This window comes from Ixodes scapularis, unplaced genomic scaffold (assembly GCF_016920785.2).
Source record: "Ixodes scapularis isolate PalLabHiFi unplaced genomic scaffold, ASM1692078v2 PGA_scaffold9__187_contigs__length_104089568, whole genome shotgun sequence".
Lineage (NCBI taxonomy): Eukaryota > Metazoa > Arthropoda > Arachnida > Ixodida > Ixodidae > Ixodes > Ixodes scapularis.
This window is the reverse complement of record NW_024609884.1, coordinates 42,696,986-42,715,221: the sequence shown is the minus strand read 5'-3', so window position 1 is coordinate 42,715,221 and position 18,236 is coordinate 42,696,986. Positions and strand designations below refer to the sequence as shown.

Here is an 18,236-nt window from a genome sequence, read left to right as displayed (position 1 = left end):
TGGTGCATTCCATGCCGGAACGAATCGTGGCATGTGTTTCGACGAAAGGAAAGCATTTTAAGCATTTATTTTATACGCCCCAGGGAGAACTAGGCTGCGGAACAGCTTAAACAAAAACAATTTTTTTTTTTTTATTGTTTTAAACGAGGCATGTTGGCGAGGAACGTAATAAATTGTAACGGGCTTTCAAACTACCGATTCTTTGTTGCTATCGCTTATGCCAATACGCAACGCTATAAGTTGCGCGCGTAGACCAAGGTACATGAACAGTTACGAGAAAGAAAAGAAGTGTGCTAAAGGCGAATGCAGTGACTGCGTTTCGTAAGCTGCGAATATGAAAGAGGATGTCCTACGATTTTCAGATTGTGGCCAATTGGTTGCGAGAGTTCGTCTGTAGAAAACCCTATTGTCTTGCAAGCGCCAGCTTTTATAAAACCAAAATGAAACAAATTGAAGGTCGGGGTCCGTACAGTCTTTCGAGTTCGGTGAGCAGTGACGTCACTGGCAGTACAACATTCGATTCTGTCCTAATTTTTAATTTCCTTTTCATTTCATAGTATTACGTTAAAGGGTAACTGAACCGAAATTTCGAGCTCACAAAACAAGGCTGGACGGATAGGCGGGACGCTGTAAAACACCAAAACATCACACATACAGCGATATCTCGAACGGATCGTCGTATTTTGGAAAATAAGTGCGCGATTGAATACGGCCAACGAGGCATGCGACGTCACGATTCCCATTCCCTCTCCTCCTCGCTACGTCCCGTCGAGCTGGTGAACCGAAGCGAGGAGGAAAGAAACAAGGCCGCTTCCACTCATTCTCAAATTCTCCCGGAGGACAATGACGTGAAAGACCTCGCCTGATCGCGCTCTTTTTTTCCTAAAGTACGGCCATCCGTTTGAGATATCGATGTGCGAGCGATGTTTTGGGGTTCGTAGCGTCCCGTTCAACGCTTTCTGCCACCTTATTTTACAAAATCCGAATTTCGGTTCAGTATTCCTTTACGTTAAGGGTCTCTATGAGGCATTAAATGAAAAGGTACATAAAATTCACTTTCTTTGTTATAAAATTAGGGGAAAAACAAGGAGACAAGAAAGCACACTTAAACATAACAGTCTGGTTAAAGCAAGCGTGTTTTAATTATAAATACTTGAAAGTGAGAGAATAAAAACAAGGCGGACGTTCACGGATACCCACACACTCAGGTAGCAACGAAGAATGTTTATTTCCGGGCACGTTGCTCCTATTGTGACTTCATGTGCGCTTTCCTTAGTGTGGTGACATTTGACCATTTTGTTACGGACGCTTTTGTCTTTTTTTTGTTCCTGAGCGCGAGCAAGCGCGCCTCCCGGCACGCGCTCTTAGCATTGACAGTGCATTTTGTGACCGGCTATTTCTTTGTATTTTTGTGAAGAGCGCGTGCTGTCGCCATCGAGCACTACGAAGAGTGTTATCATCCTATGCAAAGCGCACATGAAGGCACCTATAGGACGATGTTTAGGGTGACTCCGAATTACACCTGAAACTGTGTAACCATGGGAGTAGTCGGAATTAGTGATCACTAGGGAGCTGAAGGAACACCGTTCCCATGATTCCTGGAGTGCGGGCCGGGGTGCTTGGGGGAATTAGCAAATGGTCTGTTCCGTCCGAAAACACACGCTTTCGCGAACACACCTAGCAACGAAGCCAGATACGGTTGACTCCATTGTTCCACGGTGACCTATGCTCAACGTTTTATTATGGTGCCTGGAACGCGTCTCCGACTGGTGTGTTTACCGCGTTCAAAAAAGTGGTACCTCGATTTTCGCCTGATGACGTCATAGAAGTGTCACGCTATCGCCGGTCGCGACCCTGGCGGTGTCCCAGCAGCTGTGGTGGTTGTGGCAGACGCTTGTTCTGCTGCAGGTCGCTCTTCACTTCGACAGTCCACGGAAGCTACAGCAGCAGGAAGTTGGGACACCGTGACGACAGCGACACTCGCGTTCGCTCGTACTTATCGCCAGCATTTCTACGACCAACCGCTAGGATCGCGACAGGCTACAGCTTGACACTACGGCTTCTGCGACGTCATTTGTTGCCACTCCGGGACCACATTTGATGTATGAGCGGGATAGGACGCTAAACACACCAGTCGGAGACGCGCTCCAGGCAGCATAGTTTTATGATCGTTAAATGGGACTGAGTCAGCGTTGATATAACGTTATTACAGACGTGCGCTCGACGTTTTATGTCGTTAAATGGGACGTTATGTTATTGTTAATATGACGTTATCAACGTCATATTAACAGTCTCGTTCAGTTTAGACGTGTACTCGACGTTTTAAAGTTGTTAAATGGGACATTGTGTCAACGTTGATGTAACATTATTAGGGATGTCGCGAACCACCCTAGGTTCGATTTCGAAAGGTTTCGATATTTGCGAAGCGAACTGAGGTTCGATTTCGAAATATTTCGATATTTTCGTACCGACCGAGCTTCGAATTCGAAAAATTCGCAACTTTTGACCACAGCGGAGTTTCGAACTCCAAAATTTCGAAGCTTTCACGGTTTCTAAAATTTCGAATTCGAATATTCGAATATTTTTTTACTTCAGGTTCGATAAATTTGAAGATTTCAAAATTCTTTGGAAAAAAATTCGAAAACTTCGAACGCTTCGAATTTTTATAGACATGAAGTTCGAACAATTCGAAGATTTCGAATTTCTTTCCGCATAAAGTTCGAAAAGTTCGAAGGTTTCGATTCTCTTTTAACGCTAAACTAAAAAAAAAAAAAGAAAACTTCGAAGATTTTGATTTTTTTTTTTTAATCCAAGTTTTCAAAGTTCGAAGTCCGATTTTCAAGTTTTTCCACAGTTTCAGTTTCAAATAACGTTTTCACGACTCACTGGTTTTCACAAAATCAAGTTTCGAAAAGTTAGGGTGTGATATCTAGATTCTGCGAAGTTGGTCAGGCAATTAAATGAGACGACGAGTGCCCCGGGCGTGCTAGAATATTTGTCAGTGCAGAATTGTGACCGCCAGCCCCGGGGGGGAAGGGGGGGGGGGGTCTTTATCACGCAGTAGTGATTGCACGAACACACTGTTTTACGAGACTCATCCAGTTCGAAACGGCCAGGGGCGAGCAGGAGGTTGAGGCTCAGAAGAACCTTGAAGCGACCTGGCAAACTAGCTCGCCACCCCTTGCACGCTGGTAGTAATCCGATCCGGTAAAGTTTATAATTGTCCTGGAGGTTTATTTTCTGGGACGGAGGAATCGCCTCCCAAAAAGCACAAAAGCTGACACAACTCGAGGTCGAGGAGCGTTCTAGCATACAAGTGGCGTCGGAAGAGGAAAAACGGGGGGAAAGAGGGTAGCGGGGGGAGGGGGAGGGGGGGGGGGGGGGGGCTTCAGCCTCCTTCTTCCCCTTTCAGGTATTTCGGACTGTTAAAGAAAACAATACGGGGAAAGAGGGCGTGGTCGAGCTTATTTTAATCTGAAATTATTTATGCATATGTGTAGCTACAGTCGCTCTTCACTGCATAAAAGGTTGCGTAGATGGTCATTGTTAGAAACTCGTTGTCAGAAGGTGCTACTCGTCACATGCTTAGTGGTTCGGAAGTTCAAAGCTGTCTTTTCAACCTAAATACCTGTGCCAATAGTAAAAAAAAAAAAAAAAAAGAATAAACGCGGGAATAAAAAGCGGGAGAAAAACAAAAAAAACTATCAAGAATTCGTCGGAAGTGTTCTATTCTTGCGTATTCAGAGGTTCAGAACTTCGAAACAAGTTTCTTTTACCAAATTGTGTACAGGCTAAAAGAAACACGTCCCAGCAACGTGAAGCGGAAAAAAAAAAGTTTTCTTTTAATGACGTGCTGAACTTAAACACTATTAGATATGACCTGTCTGTGGTGTTAATTTCAATACGATACCTCAAACAACTTAGACGAAAATAAATATCAAGTTTAGGTCATAATTGCATGCAGATACATGTTTGGATATTTCTCCGAAACTCACGTTGAATAACAATAATCACATCTTAAGACGGCACTTACCTAGGCTATACATAGATCATTCTTAAAAAAGTATACCATAAATAGCTCCGGCTAGAGCGCGCTTCAAATCTGGCACAAACGATAATCGTCAAAAACCCGTCGTCCTTCCTCGCCCCTTCGGGGATTTATTTCTTTAAACCTAAGCATGCCAGAACATTGAAATAAACGACATTGTCTTTCGAAAGAAACGCAGCACCGCGTGTAAAAGTTCGAGAAAAAAAAATTACGAATGTACCCCACTACTTGAAATCAAATGAAACCGTCCGCCGGTCTTTCGAAGTTCGACGAACGTCGAACTTTTACCCTAAAAGTTCGAAGTTCGTCGAACTTCTGACATTTCAGAATTCGAAAGTTCGAAACTTTTCGAATTCTCTTGATAAATAAGTTCGAAAGTTCGAAATTCACCGAATTATTTGGTCAGTCAAGTTCGAAAGTTCCACAAGCATCGAACCTTGCAGGGCAATAAGTTCGAAAGTTCGAAAAAGATCGAATTTTTTAGCGTAATAAGTTCGACGGTTCGAAAAGCGTCGAAGTTCTTAGCTTAACAAGTTCGAAAATTCGACCTCCGTCGAATTTTACGATGTAGGAAATTCGAAAAATCGAAATTTTTCGAACCTTTCGAACCGCTTGATTCGATCATCGAAACTTCGATTCGAAAAAAGTTCGCGGCATCCCTAAACATTATCACTTGACTTCCCGTCCAATTCAGACATGCACTCGACGTTTTAAGGTCGTAATGTGGGACGTTATGTCGACGTAAAATCCACCCTTTTTTCTAGACATTAGCCTTTCCATATTACGCCGAAGGGACCTGATTTCGACATGTGGTTCCTGACATCATCGACGTTCTTTCTACATCTTTCCAGCGTGTCTGTGCTGTCTGGGTTCATGGTATAGTACTATCGGGTTCGAATAAAATGCGAACAGCAGAGCGCGTGACTGCTGTTCGCACGGGGCGGAGGGTAGGGAGCTGCGAGGGTGTGCGTCCTGGTCCTATTTTGATGTGTTTGACCCTTGCCCAGCCCAGCCCAAGCTTCGACGCTGCGCCGGTGGGACCTTACGTCAAAGCCACTTTCGTTGGCTCGACAGGAAGCTCGTCGCTCGCACCAGGAGCAGGCTCTTGCGTTCGCGGCTTGCGCGCGCGTCGCGCGGAGCATGACCGCAGCGTCACGCTCCCTCCTGACATGCACATTTTTTTTTATATGCATTTTTACTACGCATTTTTGAATATACATTACTTTGCAGAAATCTTGCGCTCTCAGTCTTTCACGAGGACATCTGTGTGAGGAGTTTCGATATTTTGAGGTCAAGCTCTTTTTCAATACATTAAATTATTGACGAGGCAAGTACTGTTTTTGTGAGAGCTTTAGTAGTTCCGTTGAAAAACAATAGCGATACAAATCTAAAGAAAATCATGAGATACGTTACGGGATACACCATTCCCTTAGGGTAGTCATAAAACAACTAGTTGATGAGCCACTGCATAATAAATGCGAGTCTCAAGTCAAAAAGGTTTGTGGAGGTCAGAGTGAAACATTTCACTTCACCTGACAACGACGGTGGTGACGTTGTAGCAACGATGTGGTGATGTGGCGTTCTGGCAACGAAGTGGTGATGTCTTCCATGGTCGGTGCAGCCGCCGCTGTGAGTCGTCCGGGACAACGGAACATCGTCTTCACGATGCGGCCCGGTTGTCCCTCGCAGTTACACCCAGTAGGTTCTGTTTGCGTCGACGGCTCCCAGGAAGACAACCCCCAGTCAGCTGTCGTCCTCGTTGTTCCAGTCACCTCTTCTAGGCTTTTTCTACCTCTTGTCTTGTGCTTCTTTTCTTTCCAAAATCCCGTCTTCTTCTTCTTTCTTGCACCTCGTTAAAATGTCTAATCACAATTCACCACAATCTGCGTGGTTCTGATAACTGACATTAATCAAGCTCCACAGGTCTTCCGTGCACGAACAAACTGCTAACTTCTATTTCACGCTTCTGACACACGCTGAACGAGATATTGGCTACATGCAGAATGTGGCTTCTCAATAGGGGCTTTTAGCAAACCGTTACTGTGTTAACGTACCACACTACCGGACCCTTTGAAGCATGCTTTTAAGCGAGCGCCCGGATGATACCGTGACCACGGTGCGCGCGCTTAAAAACATGCTTCAAAGGCTCCGGCAGTGCGGTACGCGGAACATGCTAACGGTTTTTTTTTTTTTTTTAAAGTCCCCAATGATGAAGTTACTGCATTCCGTTAAAATGTTTGGTGAATGCAGGAGCTGGTGGACCTGCATTTCGGCAATCCCAGCGTCACACACGAGACACAAGAACTAGGGGAAACACAGGGCGAGCGCTGGGAGCGGATATATAAAAGTCTGCCGAGTAATTGACTTCACTTGGGCGTCAGCAGCCGTCTTGGGTCCCCTCTTGCTCTTCTGTCCCGAATATGAGCTGGGTAACAACCCCAGTCAAGTACCTGGGGGCGCCGCTCGACTGTTATTTGCGTCGAGAACAGTGCCGTTTATACCGAGATTGACAAATGGGCGGAGCTTGTTGCCCGCTAGAACCAGCGGATTTCGCGATAACCCAAAATGCCGTTACTTCATTGACTTGTTTATTCCTGAGAAATCGAATAGAGTTTCTATGAGTCAGAGCCAAAAAAATGGCGGACGGAAGTAGTCATCGCCCAGTTGTCAGACCACATTGCTGTGGTTGCCAGGCTGTCAAAATCTCCTTAAAAGGGCCAAACTCTCAGTATAAACGGCTCTGGGCGAGAATAGGGTGCCTACATGTCTGTCTGTCTCAGGGTGAAGACATCCATTGTTGCCCTGAATGTGCCAGCGCGTGACGCTCTCGCGCACTTGGTGCGTGACTTGGGCGGTAAAATGGCGTCTATGCATTAGCCAAAGCTACGCGCTCGTGCTGAGTGACACCGGATTGCGCGCACTTCAAAATGCATAGAAAGAACGATTGGGCGGAAAAATGGCCGAGATGTCACCACTCAAGCAAAAGCGCGCGTGTGTATGAAGGCACTCTAGGCGAGAAGTTCGGGTATCGCCACCTGGTGGAATTTTTTCAGAACCCAGAGTGAGGATACTTCAACTTCCTCTGCTGGCGCAAGCACGTGCAATGCCAAGCTTCTATGCACTGTGGAAATTGAAACAACCGCGTGGGTAGCACGCGCACTACCCAGAGTGAGGAAAACAGAAGCGCCCCTAGCGACCTTCTCTCCGCGAATAAAGACAGCGAGCAAAACTGCCGGACACAAGCGCAGAAGGTTCGAGATAAAAGTGAAGAATAGAAAGGGTCGAGTCTCTCAATGTTTGCCAAGGCCACAGTGTGCAATTTATTTCTTGTGTCTAAAATATGGTTTGTGATGCAAGTGTTACATTGCTGTCGGGTCAATGTTCAAAAACTCCATCGGCTACTTGCTGTGTTCATATGGGCGTCAATCTTGGAAAGGTGTACCAGGGACAATCAGTTCAGACCAGTAGTCCAGGACGGCAGGCTCGGGTTGAAAACTTAGCAGTGACAAACATTAGCACTGCACTAAAATGTTCAGAAGTTCCCCACTTCGCACTACAGTGCCAGAGGCTGAAGCCGGACGGCCAAAGAAACGAGTCGTAACTTACCGGTAGAGTCAGAGTCCCAACGCTGCCAGAAGCCTGGAGTCGTCGGCCAGGGAAGGGATCATCTTGGTGTTCAAACTGTTCGTCCGACGGTACTAAAAACGGCAGACTGAGCAAAGCAGCCGCCTCCAAAAAGCGCGCTAGCCAATGGAATCATCTCCGATTTTGGAACAAAAGATAAAAAACGAGGATAGCTCGGCGATACTATATCCCGGCCTGGCCCTCGCGTGAAATGTCGGCTACATTCGCGAGTGAGCACACCCACCCCTCTGTCTGCGAGGTCAACGCCACAAAACTGTGCTCAAAGATGAAACATAACACACGTCGCCCACCGCAGCCAACAAAACCAATCCCGCAAACGAGCGAATCCGTTGGGGACCAAGAAAGGAAACCTTACCGACACTTAAAGTGGTCCAAAAAGAAAATCATTAAAATAAAGAAGAAAAAACAAGAAGAAAAAAAAAAGAAGAAGAAACGCCTGAACTTGTGACAGTGCCTTAATCTTCTCTGTAATTCTTATTGTGAGAAAGTTCTGTGGACGACTGGATGAAGCCATTCTTCGATGAGGAGGATAGGCTCGAGTCCCTCCTTGCTTTTGCCTGTGTTGGTCTTCTCCGACCTTTCGATACTGACAAGGGGGGGGGGGGGGGGGGAGGGGGGCGGGGAGAGGTCGCCGTTGTAATTTTCATGGGGGGGGGGAGGACACTTGCGCATGGTGTCCCCCCTCGTCAAACACAGAGGGGGGGGGGGGCGGACTCCCTCGACCTCCCCCCCCCCCCCCCCCTTCCCGGGATTTACACCGCATGTAGACAAGTAGTTACTAACTTTTAGTTAGGAAGGACTAGTAACTTTTTTTTGTCTAAGAGTGTATACGTCAAAGGGCCCTTCGGGATTCTCACTAGGTCTCCTCGTAGATTCTATTGTCTCTCCGAGTGCACAACGGGGAAATTAGACTGGCCGTCAGCTTTTAGACTGTGTGCGCTTCCGCTTTAGAATATTGAAGATGTACTCGTACTCGCGGAAAGCTCGCGCTGGAGACGGAGCTTCTCACGCATTAACTTGTATCTGACTACACTATTCCTTCGGATGTGCAATTAGTATAATGGGAATTCTGAACTCTAATCGAATATTTGCCGAGGGGTAACCGAGCGCAAGTCGAGAAGAGCTGAAGAAGAGCTCGCGTAACGTCCAATGCATGAGCAGCATTGGGTCACACGTCTGGAACCATTTAGACTTAAGCGAATAACGATAAAGTAAAAAAAAAAAAAAATTCTGGAAAGAAAGGTGATAGTCTACTTACTCTTGGGTTCGAAATTTCCGTGGAAATCAAGTTTCTTGCTCCTTGCCGAGATATCGTTTGTCTCCCACGCGATATCTAGTTATAGTAAAGCGCCGATCACACACTTGGAACTGTGTAGGACCGAGAGGGACAAGACCGGTCTTTAAGCCTCTTGCGATGGCGTAGGACCAGGTAATCCGCTGCGGAGCAGGTCCTATACGCCGTCGCAAGAGGCTTTAAAACCGGTCTTGCCTCTCTCGGCCCTACTTAGTTGCAAGTGTGTGAACGGCGCTTTAGGGCCAACATTTTGTGGCAATAAAGCCAAAGCTGTATAGGCGCCCGTGCGCTCGCACACCTCGAGCGTCAATGAAAAGTGTGGCACGCGTACTTTTCACTTCTAAAATGCCACAGAAAGCTGAGCCCGAGTATCGTTCACTCCTGCGAAATCGACGGCACCCAGCGGCTAGAACATAAAGCTATGGCGGCAGGTTCGCTCTCCAGCCATCTCGAGCGAATCAGATATTCACAACGCCTGGTAGTCTAAAGACGAAGCCGTGAAAGTGGTGAAAATTGCCAAATTCACGGCTGAAGTGGTGAAAATCGCCAATAGTAAAGTTAGAATATTTAGTACCCGTTTCATGGTCCCTTTTAATCCCTTCGTGTAATTAAGGGCACGGTTGAGTATTGTAGAAAATAAATACTTTAATTTTGAGCATTACTGTCCCTAGAAGAGCTGCATAGACACCAGGAAAACCCCTTTGAGTTGGTTGAATTTTGCCTTTATTCCAATCTTCAGGAACCTGCAAAGGCGGAACAGTTACTTGTTGCGGGACGCTCTCTTCAAAGCGGATTTTTTCACGCCAGACTCCTCAGCCACGTTGCGCTTTCTGGACCTCCTTTTCACAGCAGGTTTCTTGCTCGCCCTGACTTTCCTGTTCTTAGCTGGGGATGACCGAGCAGTTGTGGACTTGCTGCGCCTAGACCTTCGCCTCTTGCCCTTCCCCGAAGTCACCTTCCTTGCCCTGGACTTCCTAGTCGCGGCGCTGGCACTTCTGGTCCTCGAGTGCGATGACAGGCGGCTCCTGGTGCGCCTCGACTTTCTTCGCTTTGCCGGATTCGCGGAAGACGACCTGGAGCGGCTTCTGGAGGCAGCAGCCCTGTTCCTCTTGCGTCCTCGGACTCGGGAGGAAGACGCCATGGCGGCGCCCTCGCCTACCTCGCTGGTTGATGCTGGTGCCATGAGAAGGGATTCAGTCCACCCGGCCTGGACGTTCTCTCTGTCGCGCGCTTGGGCCGTTACAGGGGTCTCGCTTATAAAACTAGGGACAGCCGAAGTGTCTCTGCAAGAATACATGGGAACCATGAGAGTCGGTCTTGAGACATGCGAGATGACTTTTGAAACTGTTGGCAGGCTGATATCCATTAAATTTTTTCACACGCAAACAAAAATAAAACCCACTTACGGTATTCGGCGCAACATAGAACATTACTTTATCAGCTCTCTTTAAAAGTAATCATATGAAGAATTACCGCAGTAGTCCTACATTTGTCGAATTTGTTTTTTTCCTTTTTAAGCACGAGTAGATCACATGATTGTCGCCGCTCCACATGATATAGGGAATATTCACTGCCGGCCATAGCTGAGTCTACGGCTGCCGAGCGCATGCCGACGGCGACCTTCCACAGTTCTATCGCAACGTGCATTCCACACCATCAAGATTGCCGGTCTGAGCAGCCTATTAGTGAGAGTTCGGTCTGAGCATGCGCTGTGAACAGCGCATGCTCATGTGTAGCGGAGCATTCTATTCGTGAAGGTAGTTTGCTTGAACCACGAAGAAGAAGCTGGCGTCCAATGAATTCGATCTATGAAGTGTTCACTGGACACCATATTTGAGTATATGGTGTCCAGTGAACACTTCCTATAGATCGAATTAATTGGACGCCAGCTTCTTGTTCGTGGTTCAAGCAAACTATCTTCACGAATAGAATGCTCCGCTATACGGAAATAAACTGCAGAAAGAGGAGCAGCAGCGATGTCAGAGCGCCGAGCTCAGATTGGCAGGATCAACGGGTAGGTGCAAAGGCCTTTCTCTCTCCCTACTGTCTCCCTTCATTCAGAAAAAACAAGAGCGTCGTCTGCTCCTCGCGCAAGGCCTGGTGTTCGAACACCGAACACCAGGCCTTGCGTGCTCTCGAACTGGAAATTCGGAAGATCCTCCATTGACACCGAGAAAGCCGTCTAAAGCGAACAAACTAGACTCGGGCCTGCCTATCATGCCAAGGCATGGGCGGTCTTGGCATAAAACCTCGGTCACTCACGGACTGGCTGCTGGTTGCTATCGGGCCGGAACCTCGCGAGCAGGCGACGTCGGGCGCCGACCGGGAACGCGGACTCCTCCTGGATGTCGGCGAGGCACACCAAGGGCGTCGTAGCCTCCGCTTCGGGACTGCTGACCGGTTCGTGAACTTCCTGCGTGCCAAAACCTGCGTCCGACCTCTGTGACTGCCCTCGTTTCGAATGAGATACTGGGCCCGCGGTACACGCGATCTCGCGCTCGCGCTCGCGCTTGTGGCGCCTTTGTCCTTTTCGTCTCAGATTCTCGGCGTCTCGCACAGCTTTGACCGGTGCTCAAGGTGCGCTCGCGCTAGCGCTCACGTATATTTTGACAAATTTGACTGCATTACCACAGAAGGATATTGCGAATCGCCATCTCGTGAGTTTTACGGAATTTCAGAGAGTCAGGATACATTGGGATCCCCGACTTTCCCCTATCCCTGAACCCCCATATGAACAACAAACGTTTTTACTATAAAATAACCAATTTAGAGAAGCCTGTACGTTCATGCTCCATAGCACTGACAAAACCAAAACAATGAGAAGACCAGCGCAGGTGGGCCTGCCGAAGTGAGAATCACCGTCGAGACTTGAGCACCCTCTTATCTGCCAATAGAAACATCGGTGACCGTCTCATTTTCTTGGCTTACGATAATTTCTTGAACTCGTTATAACTGAACTGCCGAAGACATGATGATGGCCGGCGCTGTACGGAACGCGTTCCTTTTAGGAGACACAAATTAACGCCGCCGTTCCATCTTGCATTGGTGGCACTGACGGTGATAAGACTGCTAACTGGGCGAGTTGGTAGTTCATGTTGATTAACGTTACAGCGCACCACAAGAAAAACACTCACAAACTCAGACACACACACAAAAATATTGTCACGAATGACAAGTGATGAGGCGATAATGACTGAAGAAACTAAACGTTTAATGGGGGCGAACTGTGCCCAAAAATAAAAGGAGAAAGAAAGATAACAGCAGAGCGTCGCGGGCGTCGAAGTCGGCGAAAGAGCTGAGTCGAACGCTGGGGCGAAACTGACTCCGGCTTGCCACGCGGAGCCGCTTTTGTACACGCGTGGGCTTCTGGAGTATTCGGCGTAGAAGGTTCGGCGCGTAGAACATTGTAATCTCGAATCACCCCAAGACGGTTCTCGAATTTACCAGAATACTAGCCTGCAGGAATAAACAAAAAGATGCGCTGCTCCCTGGCCCTTAGCGTGGGAGGCAAGCGCGATAACCGTTAGGTCACAGCCGCGCTGCCTACTTGGCGCTGCATTACTCTCCCCCCCCCCCCCCCGCCCCCCTTTAAAAAGTGCATCGCCCCGATGCAATGCAAATCAAAACAAAATAAAAACGAACGATAAACTAAAGAGTCCTTTGGAGCATATAAGGTTCACAGTCCTATCGAGCGTAGTACGGCTTCAGGCGCACGACGTGGACGACCTCAGATCGTGGTGGGCGGCGCGACGATGTTCGTGTTCCGTCGGGCATCACCTCGTAATTCAGCTCGCCGAGGCGACGAAGTACCTTGTATGGTCCAAAGTACCGTTTCAGCAGTTTCTCACTGAGGCCGCGGCGACGGATGGGCGTCCACACCCACACCCTGTCTCCGGGCTGGAAGTGGACGTCCCTGCGACGAAGGTTGTAGCGGCCCGCGTCGACGCGTTGCTGGTCTTGAATCAGGAGTCGGGCGAGCTGGCGGACTTCTTCGGCCCGTTGAGAAATCACATGGGCGTCGTCGCTCTCATTGTCAGCTGGCTCATGGGGCAGCATCGCGTCCAGCATGGTTGTTACTTTCCGACCATGTACCAGCTGGAAGGGTGTGTATCCAGTGGTCTCTTGAACCGCCGTATTATAGGCGAACGTGACGTAGGGCAGCATCTCGTCCCACGTCTTGTGCTCTACGTCGACTTACATAGAGATCATATCGGCGATTGTCTTGTTAAGTCGCTCCGTCAGCCCGTTGATCTGCGGGTGGTACGCAGTTGTACGACGATGGCTGGTGTGACTGAGTCGGAGGATTTCTTGGGTCAGCTGTGCCATGAACGATGATCCGCGATCTGTAATCAGAACTTCTGGAGCGCCGTGCCGGAGGACGATGGACTCAATGAAAAACTTGGCAACTTCCACAGCAGTCCCCGAAGGAAGAGCTTTCGTTTCGGCGTACCGCGTGAGATAATCTGTGGCGACGATGATCCAGCGGTTCCCCGACGTCGAAGGCGGAAAAGGACCAAGTAGATCCATTCCGATCTGCTGCATGGAAGGGTGCAGTTGGAAGAGAAATGGGCTGCAGGAGTCCGGCCGGCCTCGTCGGAGGTTTCTTGCGTCGCTGGCACTCGTGGCATGATCGTGTGTATAGGTGGACGGTCTTGGGGAGCTTGGGCTAGTAATACTTTTCACGAATACGGGCCAGTGTACGGCTGTAACCAAGGTGTCCGGACGTCGGGTCGTCGTGGCAGGCTTGGAAGATCTCCTCTCGAAGGTCACTCGGGATTACCAGCAACCACGGTGTGTTGTTTTCACCGAAGTTCTCTTTGTAGAGTACGGGAACGCGACAGAACAGCACACGACAAAACAGCACGCGACAAAACAGCACGGTCAAAACAACACGCGTCAAAACAGCACAGCGTCAAAACAGCACGGCGACAAAACAGCAGGCGTCAAAATAGCACGCGACAAAACAGCACAAAGTCAAAACGGCACAGCGACAGAAGAGCACGTGCCAAAACAGCGCGGCGGCAAAACAGCACAGCGACAAAACAGCACGCAAGTCTACTTCCGAGCGCGCTCATCACCTCTCTCTGCGCAAATAATTTCGAACCTCCTGAACACTTTCATATATTGTCGCTAGGTTATAAAGGAATTTATTGCCTATTTCACTGCTGAGTCAGTGTCCCGACTGGTGCTGCTGTGCTATTGCTAAAAACAAACGAAGTTAGCAGTAGTCACTACTACTTAACTACGCTGATCACTGAAGAGATTGGGTATTTAGAAGTGATATCTTCGCGTCGATGTTGGGCGCGTTGTCTGGTCTTTTTTTTTTTTTTAGGACCATCGAAAGATGAAAACTTATTGGGAAGAAGAAATTCATAAGTTGAAGTTATGAACCGTCTGGTTTACGGCGGTCCGATGAGGTTCCGTAGTACTCGTCGTTTCGTAATTATTACCTAAGCCTAGAACGTCTTCCCAAAAAAGCAGGAGATGCGCCGATTACAGATGCCTTGATAGAACCGGGAAGATAAGGTAACTTTAATGTCGAGCGAATTCAAGGTGTACAATGGGCAACGATTCTGCGGGGTTCATTCGCCGAGAATAAAATCTCCTGGAAACACGCGGCTGGAGCTTCCAGTCGAGAAGTTGTACGTTTTGAGTTAAATTCACAGATTATTTCCGACGAAGGCTTCGATTGAGTGGAAACCGGTGAAGCAGAAACATGCCATAGCCTCAGTGCTGTTGCCGTACAGCGTGGGCTAAGTACACCGTTGCCGCACACACACTCTGTTTTATTTTTAACAACTAACAACAGCACATCGTCGTGCGATTGATTCATTTATTGTAGACGACATCACCAGCAAACTTGAGCGTCAATATTAGCAGAACTTCTCGAGAAATAGCCAGAATACGCAACAGCGGGGGCTTCGGTACTGCCCAGGGAGCCTTCATGCGCGCATCGAGTATACTCCCAACTTCCAACTTGCTCCCATGAGAACGGATTCGACAAATTGGCCATCGACGAGATGACTTTCGAGGAATTGGCCTAGACCCTCCATTCTTTTACAGTGCCTACTTTGAAACATGCCTGCATTAACTCCATCGCTATATTTAGGGTTCAGCGTTTTCGGTATAAACCAATAAAACGAGTAAAAGTACGACGAACACTTTTTTTTAAAAATTCGGTTTTAACTGAAAAAGGTCAGTATTTTCGAGGGCGTTTGGAGGTGTGGGTGGGGGAATGTGCTTCATTACTGACCGTATGACCACTTCCTTCCGCAGTTTCCTGTCTCCGAGATCGGTTCAACTTTCAACAAAAGTTGAACCGACGCAATGGTCTTCTGGACGAAATGTGGGTTTTTCACCTGATAGGGATTTGTGTGTCGAATTCTTTGTTGAGAGGAAAGAGTTTAATCGTGACCTGAACAATAAAATTAAAGGGCATCCGTAAATGCCGCACATTTTTTAACACCCATAGCTTCCGTCTACTAGAGGAGGGCATAAATACCATTGATTTATTGTCGTTTCTTGGACTGCGCGAATTAACCACCTCTTGCAGTCGTGAAAATGGCGAAAAGGCGCACAGAGCACAATGCTTGCAGTTTTTTTGGGTTTTGGTATTTGCCGCTCGGACCGAAGTGGTAGTAAAGCTCATGTTCGTCCTGTGTACCAATAGTATACGAGCCCACGACGATAATGTCTGATCACGATAGGGCCCCAGTGCGTCTTGCAGAACAGGTCGCGTCGGCTGCCACAGACAGCAACAAATAAGAAATTCAGTACCTGGTTCACTCACTATTCATTTTAAAGAAACGCCTTTAGATATTGCATTTTCGTCAATATACTGGTTTTCGTCAATAAACCGAAAAGAACTGAAAAGTTTATGAGTCTACAAATATACTCAGCAATAAACCAAAAACTTCTGCTTGAAATAAAAACCGAAAAATGTACGCTGAATTTCAAAATAATTAAAATCGAAAACGCCGAACCCAAGCTCTATTGTCAATGTCCTGTTTTGACGCTGTGCTGTTCTAACGCTGTGCTCTTTTGACGCCGCGCTGTTTTGGCACGTGCTCTTCTGTCGCTGCGCCGTTTTGACGCTGTGCTGTTTTGTCGCGTGCTATTTTGACGCGTGCTGTTTTGTCGTCATGCTGTTTTGACGCTGTGCTTTTTTAACGCGTGCTGTTTTGACCGTGCTGTTTTGTCGCGTGCTGTTTTGTCGCGTGCTGTTTTGTCGTGTGCTGTTCTGTCATGGTGCCGTAGAGTACACCTTGTCGAACCCGTGAGAAGACACGTGGCACGGTACTCCCGCCCCCTTCCAGGTGCTCGATTAATGCGCGCAGCTCAGGATCGTCCCGTTGACGTCGTGCCATATCGTCGGTGTTCACCGCTCCTAGGAAGCACTCGTCGTCATTGTCGTCGCTGCAGCCGGAAGGGGTTTCGACGGGGGCTCTGGACAGGCAGTTGGCGTCGCTGTGCTTGCGGCCTGACTTGTAGACCACTGTCATGTTGAACTCTTGTAGTCGGAGACTCCATCGAGCGAGGCGTCCTGACGGGTCCTTCAGGTTCGCAAGCCAGCAGAGCGAGTGGTGGTCCGTGACTACACGGGACGGGCTCCCGTACAAGTACGGACGAAACTTCGTGATTGTCCAGACGACCGCAAGGCATTCTTTCTCAGTCGTGGAGTAATTTTTTTCCGCCTTGGACAGTGTCCGACTTGCGTAGGCGATGACCCGCTCGATGCCTTCTTGCACCCGGACCAGTACTGCGCCCAGTCCCGCGTTACTTGCGTCCGTGTGAATTTCTGTTTCCGCATCCTGGTCGAAATGTCCAAGCACAAAAGGAGTCTGGAGTCGTCGTTTCAGCTCGTCGAATGCCTGCTGCTGCTCCTCGGCCCATTCGAACTTCTCGGCGTCCTTCGTGAGATTTGTAAGTGGTGCGAAAATCCTTGCGAAATCCCGAACGAAGTGTCGATAATAGGCACAAAGTCCAAGGAATCTTCGCACGGCCTTCTTATCTGTCGGCGCTGGAAATACCGCGACGGCGCGAGTCTTCTCGGGGTCTGGGCGGACGCCTTCGTTACTAACCACGTGGCCTAGGAACTTCAGTTCGTCATAGGCGAACCGGCACTTTGACGGCTTGAGTGTGAGTCCGGCGGTCTGAATGGCTTGAAGAACAGCTCGGAGTCGTCTCAAGTGCTCGTCGAAGTCACTTGAAAACACTACGACGTCGTCAAGGTAGACGAGACAGCTCTGCCACTTCAGCCCAGCCAGTACTGTGTCCATGATCGACACGCTGGAATGTTGCCGGCGCCGTGCATAGGCCGAAAGGCATCACCTTGAACTCGTACAGGCCATCCGGCGTGACGAAAGCAGTCTTCTCTCGGTCCCGCTCGTCGACTTCGATCTGCCAGTAGCCGCTCTTTAGGTCCATCGATGAGAAATATCGAGAGTGGCGCAGCCGGTCTAGAGTGTCGTCGATGCGGGGAAGTGGGTAGACGTCTTTCTTCGTCACCACGTTCAGCTGCCGGTAGTCAACGCAGAACCTAAGCGTTCCGTCCTTCTTCCTAACCAGCACGACTGGAGAGGCCCACGGACTGCTTGAAGGCTGGATTATATCGTCGTTCAGCATTTCTTCCACTTGCTGCTGAATGACCTCCCGTTCTTTTACGGAGACTCGGTACGGCGATCGGTGCACACGGAGCACGTCGTCCTCGGTGACGATGCGATGCTTCGCAATGGTGGTTTGGCGCACTTTCGACGACGCCGCGAAGCAGTCGCTGTATTCGGCGAGGAGGTCACTCAGCTGCCGTCGTTTCGGGCCTGGAAGCTTGGGGTCAATGTCAAGCTGCGCTGGCGGTGTAGTGTCTTGCTTAGCTGGCGATGATTCTTCAGCAATCGCGGCGATTTCGACGGAGTTCCGAAGTTCCTCGACGTGGCCCACAGCAGTACCTTTTGTGAGGTGTTGCGTTTCTTTTCGGAAGTTTGTCACGATGACCACGGTGCGCCCATCCTGAAGTTTAGTCACTCCTCTTGCGACGCCTATTCCTCTTCCCAGGAGCAATTGAAGGCTGCCTTCCAGAACAACTTCGCCGCAGGTAGCTGCATCGGTCACGACGGGTACGACAACACTTGATCGCGGTGGCAGTTTCACGTGGTCGGCAGAGACTCGGACGGCGGCTGACGCTGTTTGGGGTTTCTCTGAATCTGGGACAGGCGTCCGCAGGGTCAATCTGTTTTCACCAAGGTCAATGAC

The 18,236-nt window shown here is 48.8% G+C and overlaps 1 protein-coding gene across 1 annotated transcript; it reads left to right on the top strand.

Moving 5' to 3' along the window:
* The first annotated feature begins 262 nt into the window (after positions 1–262).
* On the top strand, positions 263–11,395 carry LOC8027940. Its single transcript, XM_040208280.1, has 4 exons — positions 263–321; positions 9,727–10,200; positions 10,233–10,270; positions 11,250–11,395. Exons 1-4 carry the CDS (start codon positions 263–265, stop codon positions 11,393–11,395), a joined length of 717 nt encoding a protein of 238 aa, XP_040064214.1.
* The last annotated feature ends 6,841 nt before the right edge of the window (positions 11,396–18,236 follow it).

What these genes read in the sequence shown, in the direction of transcription:
- LOC8027940 (XM_040208280.1), top strand. Translation starts at nt 263, where the DNA reads ATGAACAGTTACGAGAAAGAAAAGAAGTGTGCTAAAGGCGAATGCAGT. An exon ending in GAATGCAGTGACTGCGTTTC is followed by an intron (nt 322 to 9,726) that starts GTAAGCTGCGAA and finishes TCCAATCTTCAG; the next exon opens with GAACCTGCAAAGGCGGAACA. An exon ending in TAGGGACAGCCGAAGTGTCT is followed by an intron (nt 10,271 to 11,249) that starts CTGCAAGAATAC and finishes TCGGTCACTCAC; the next exon opens with GGACTGGCTGCTGGTTGCTA.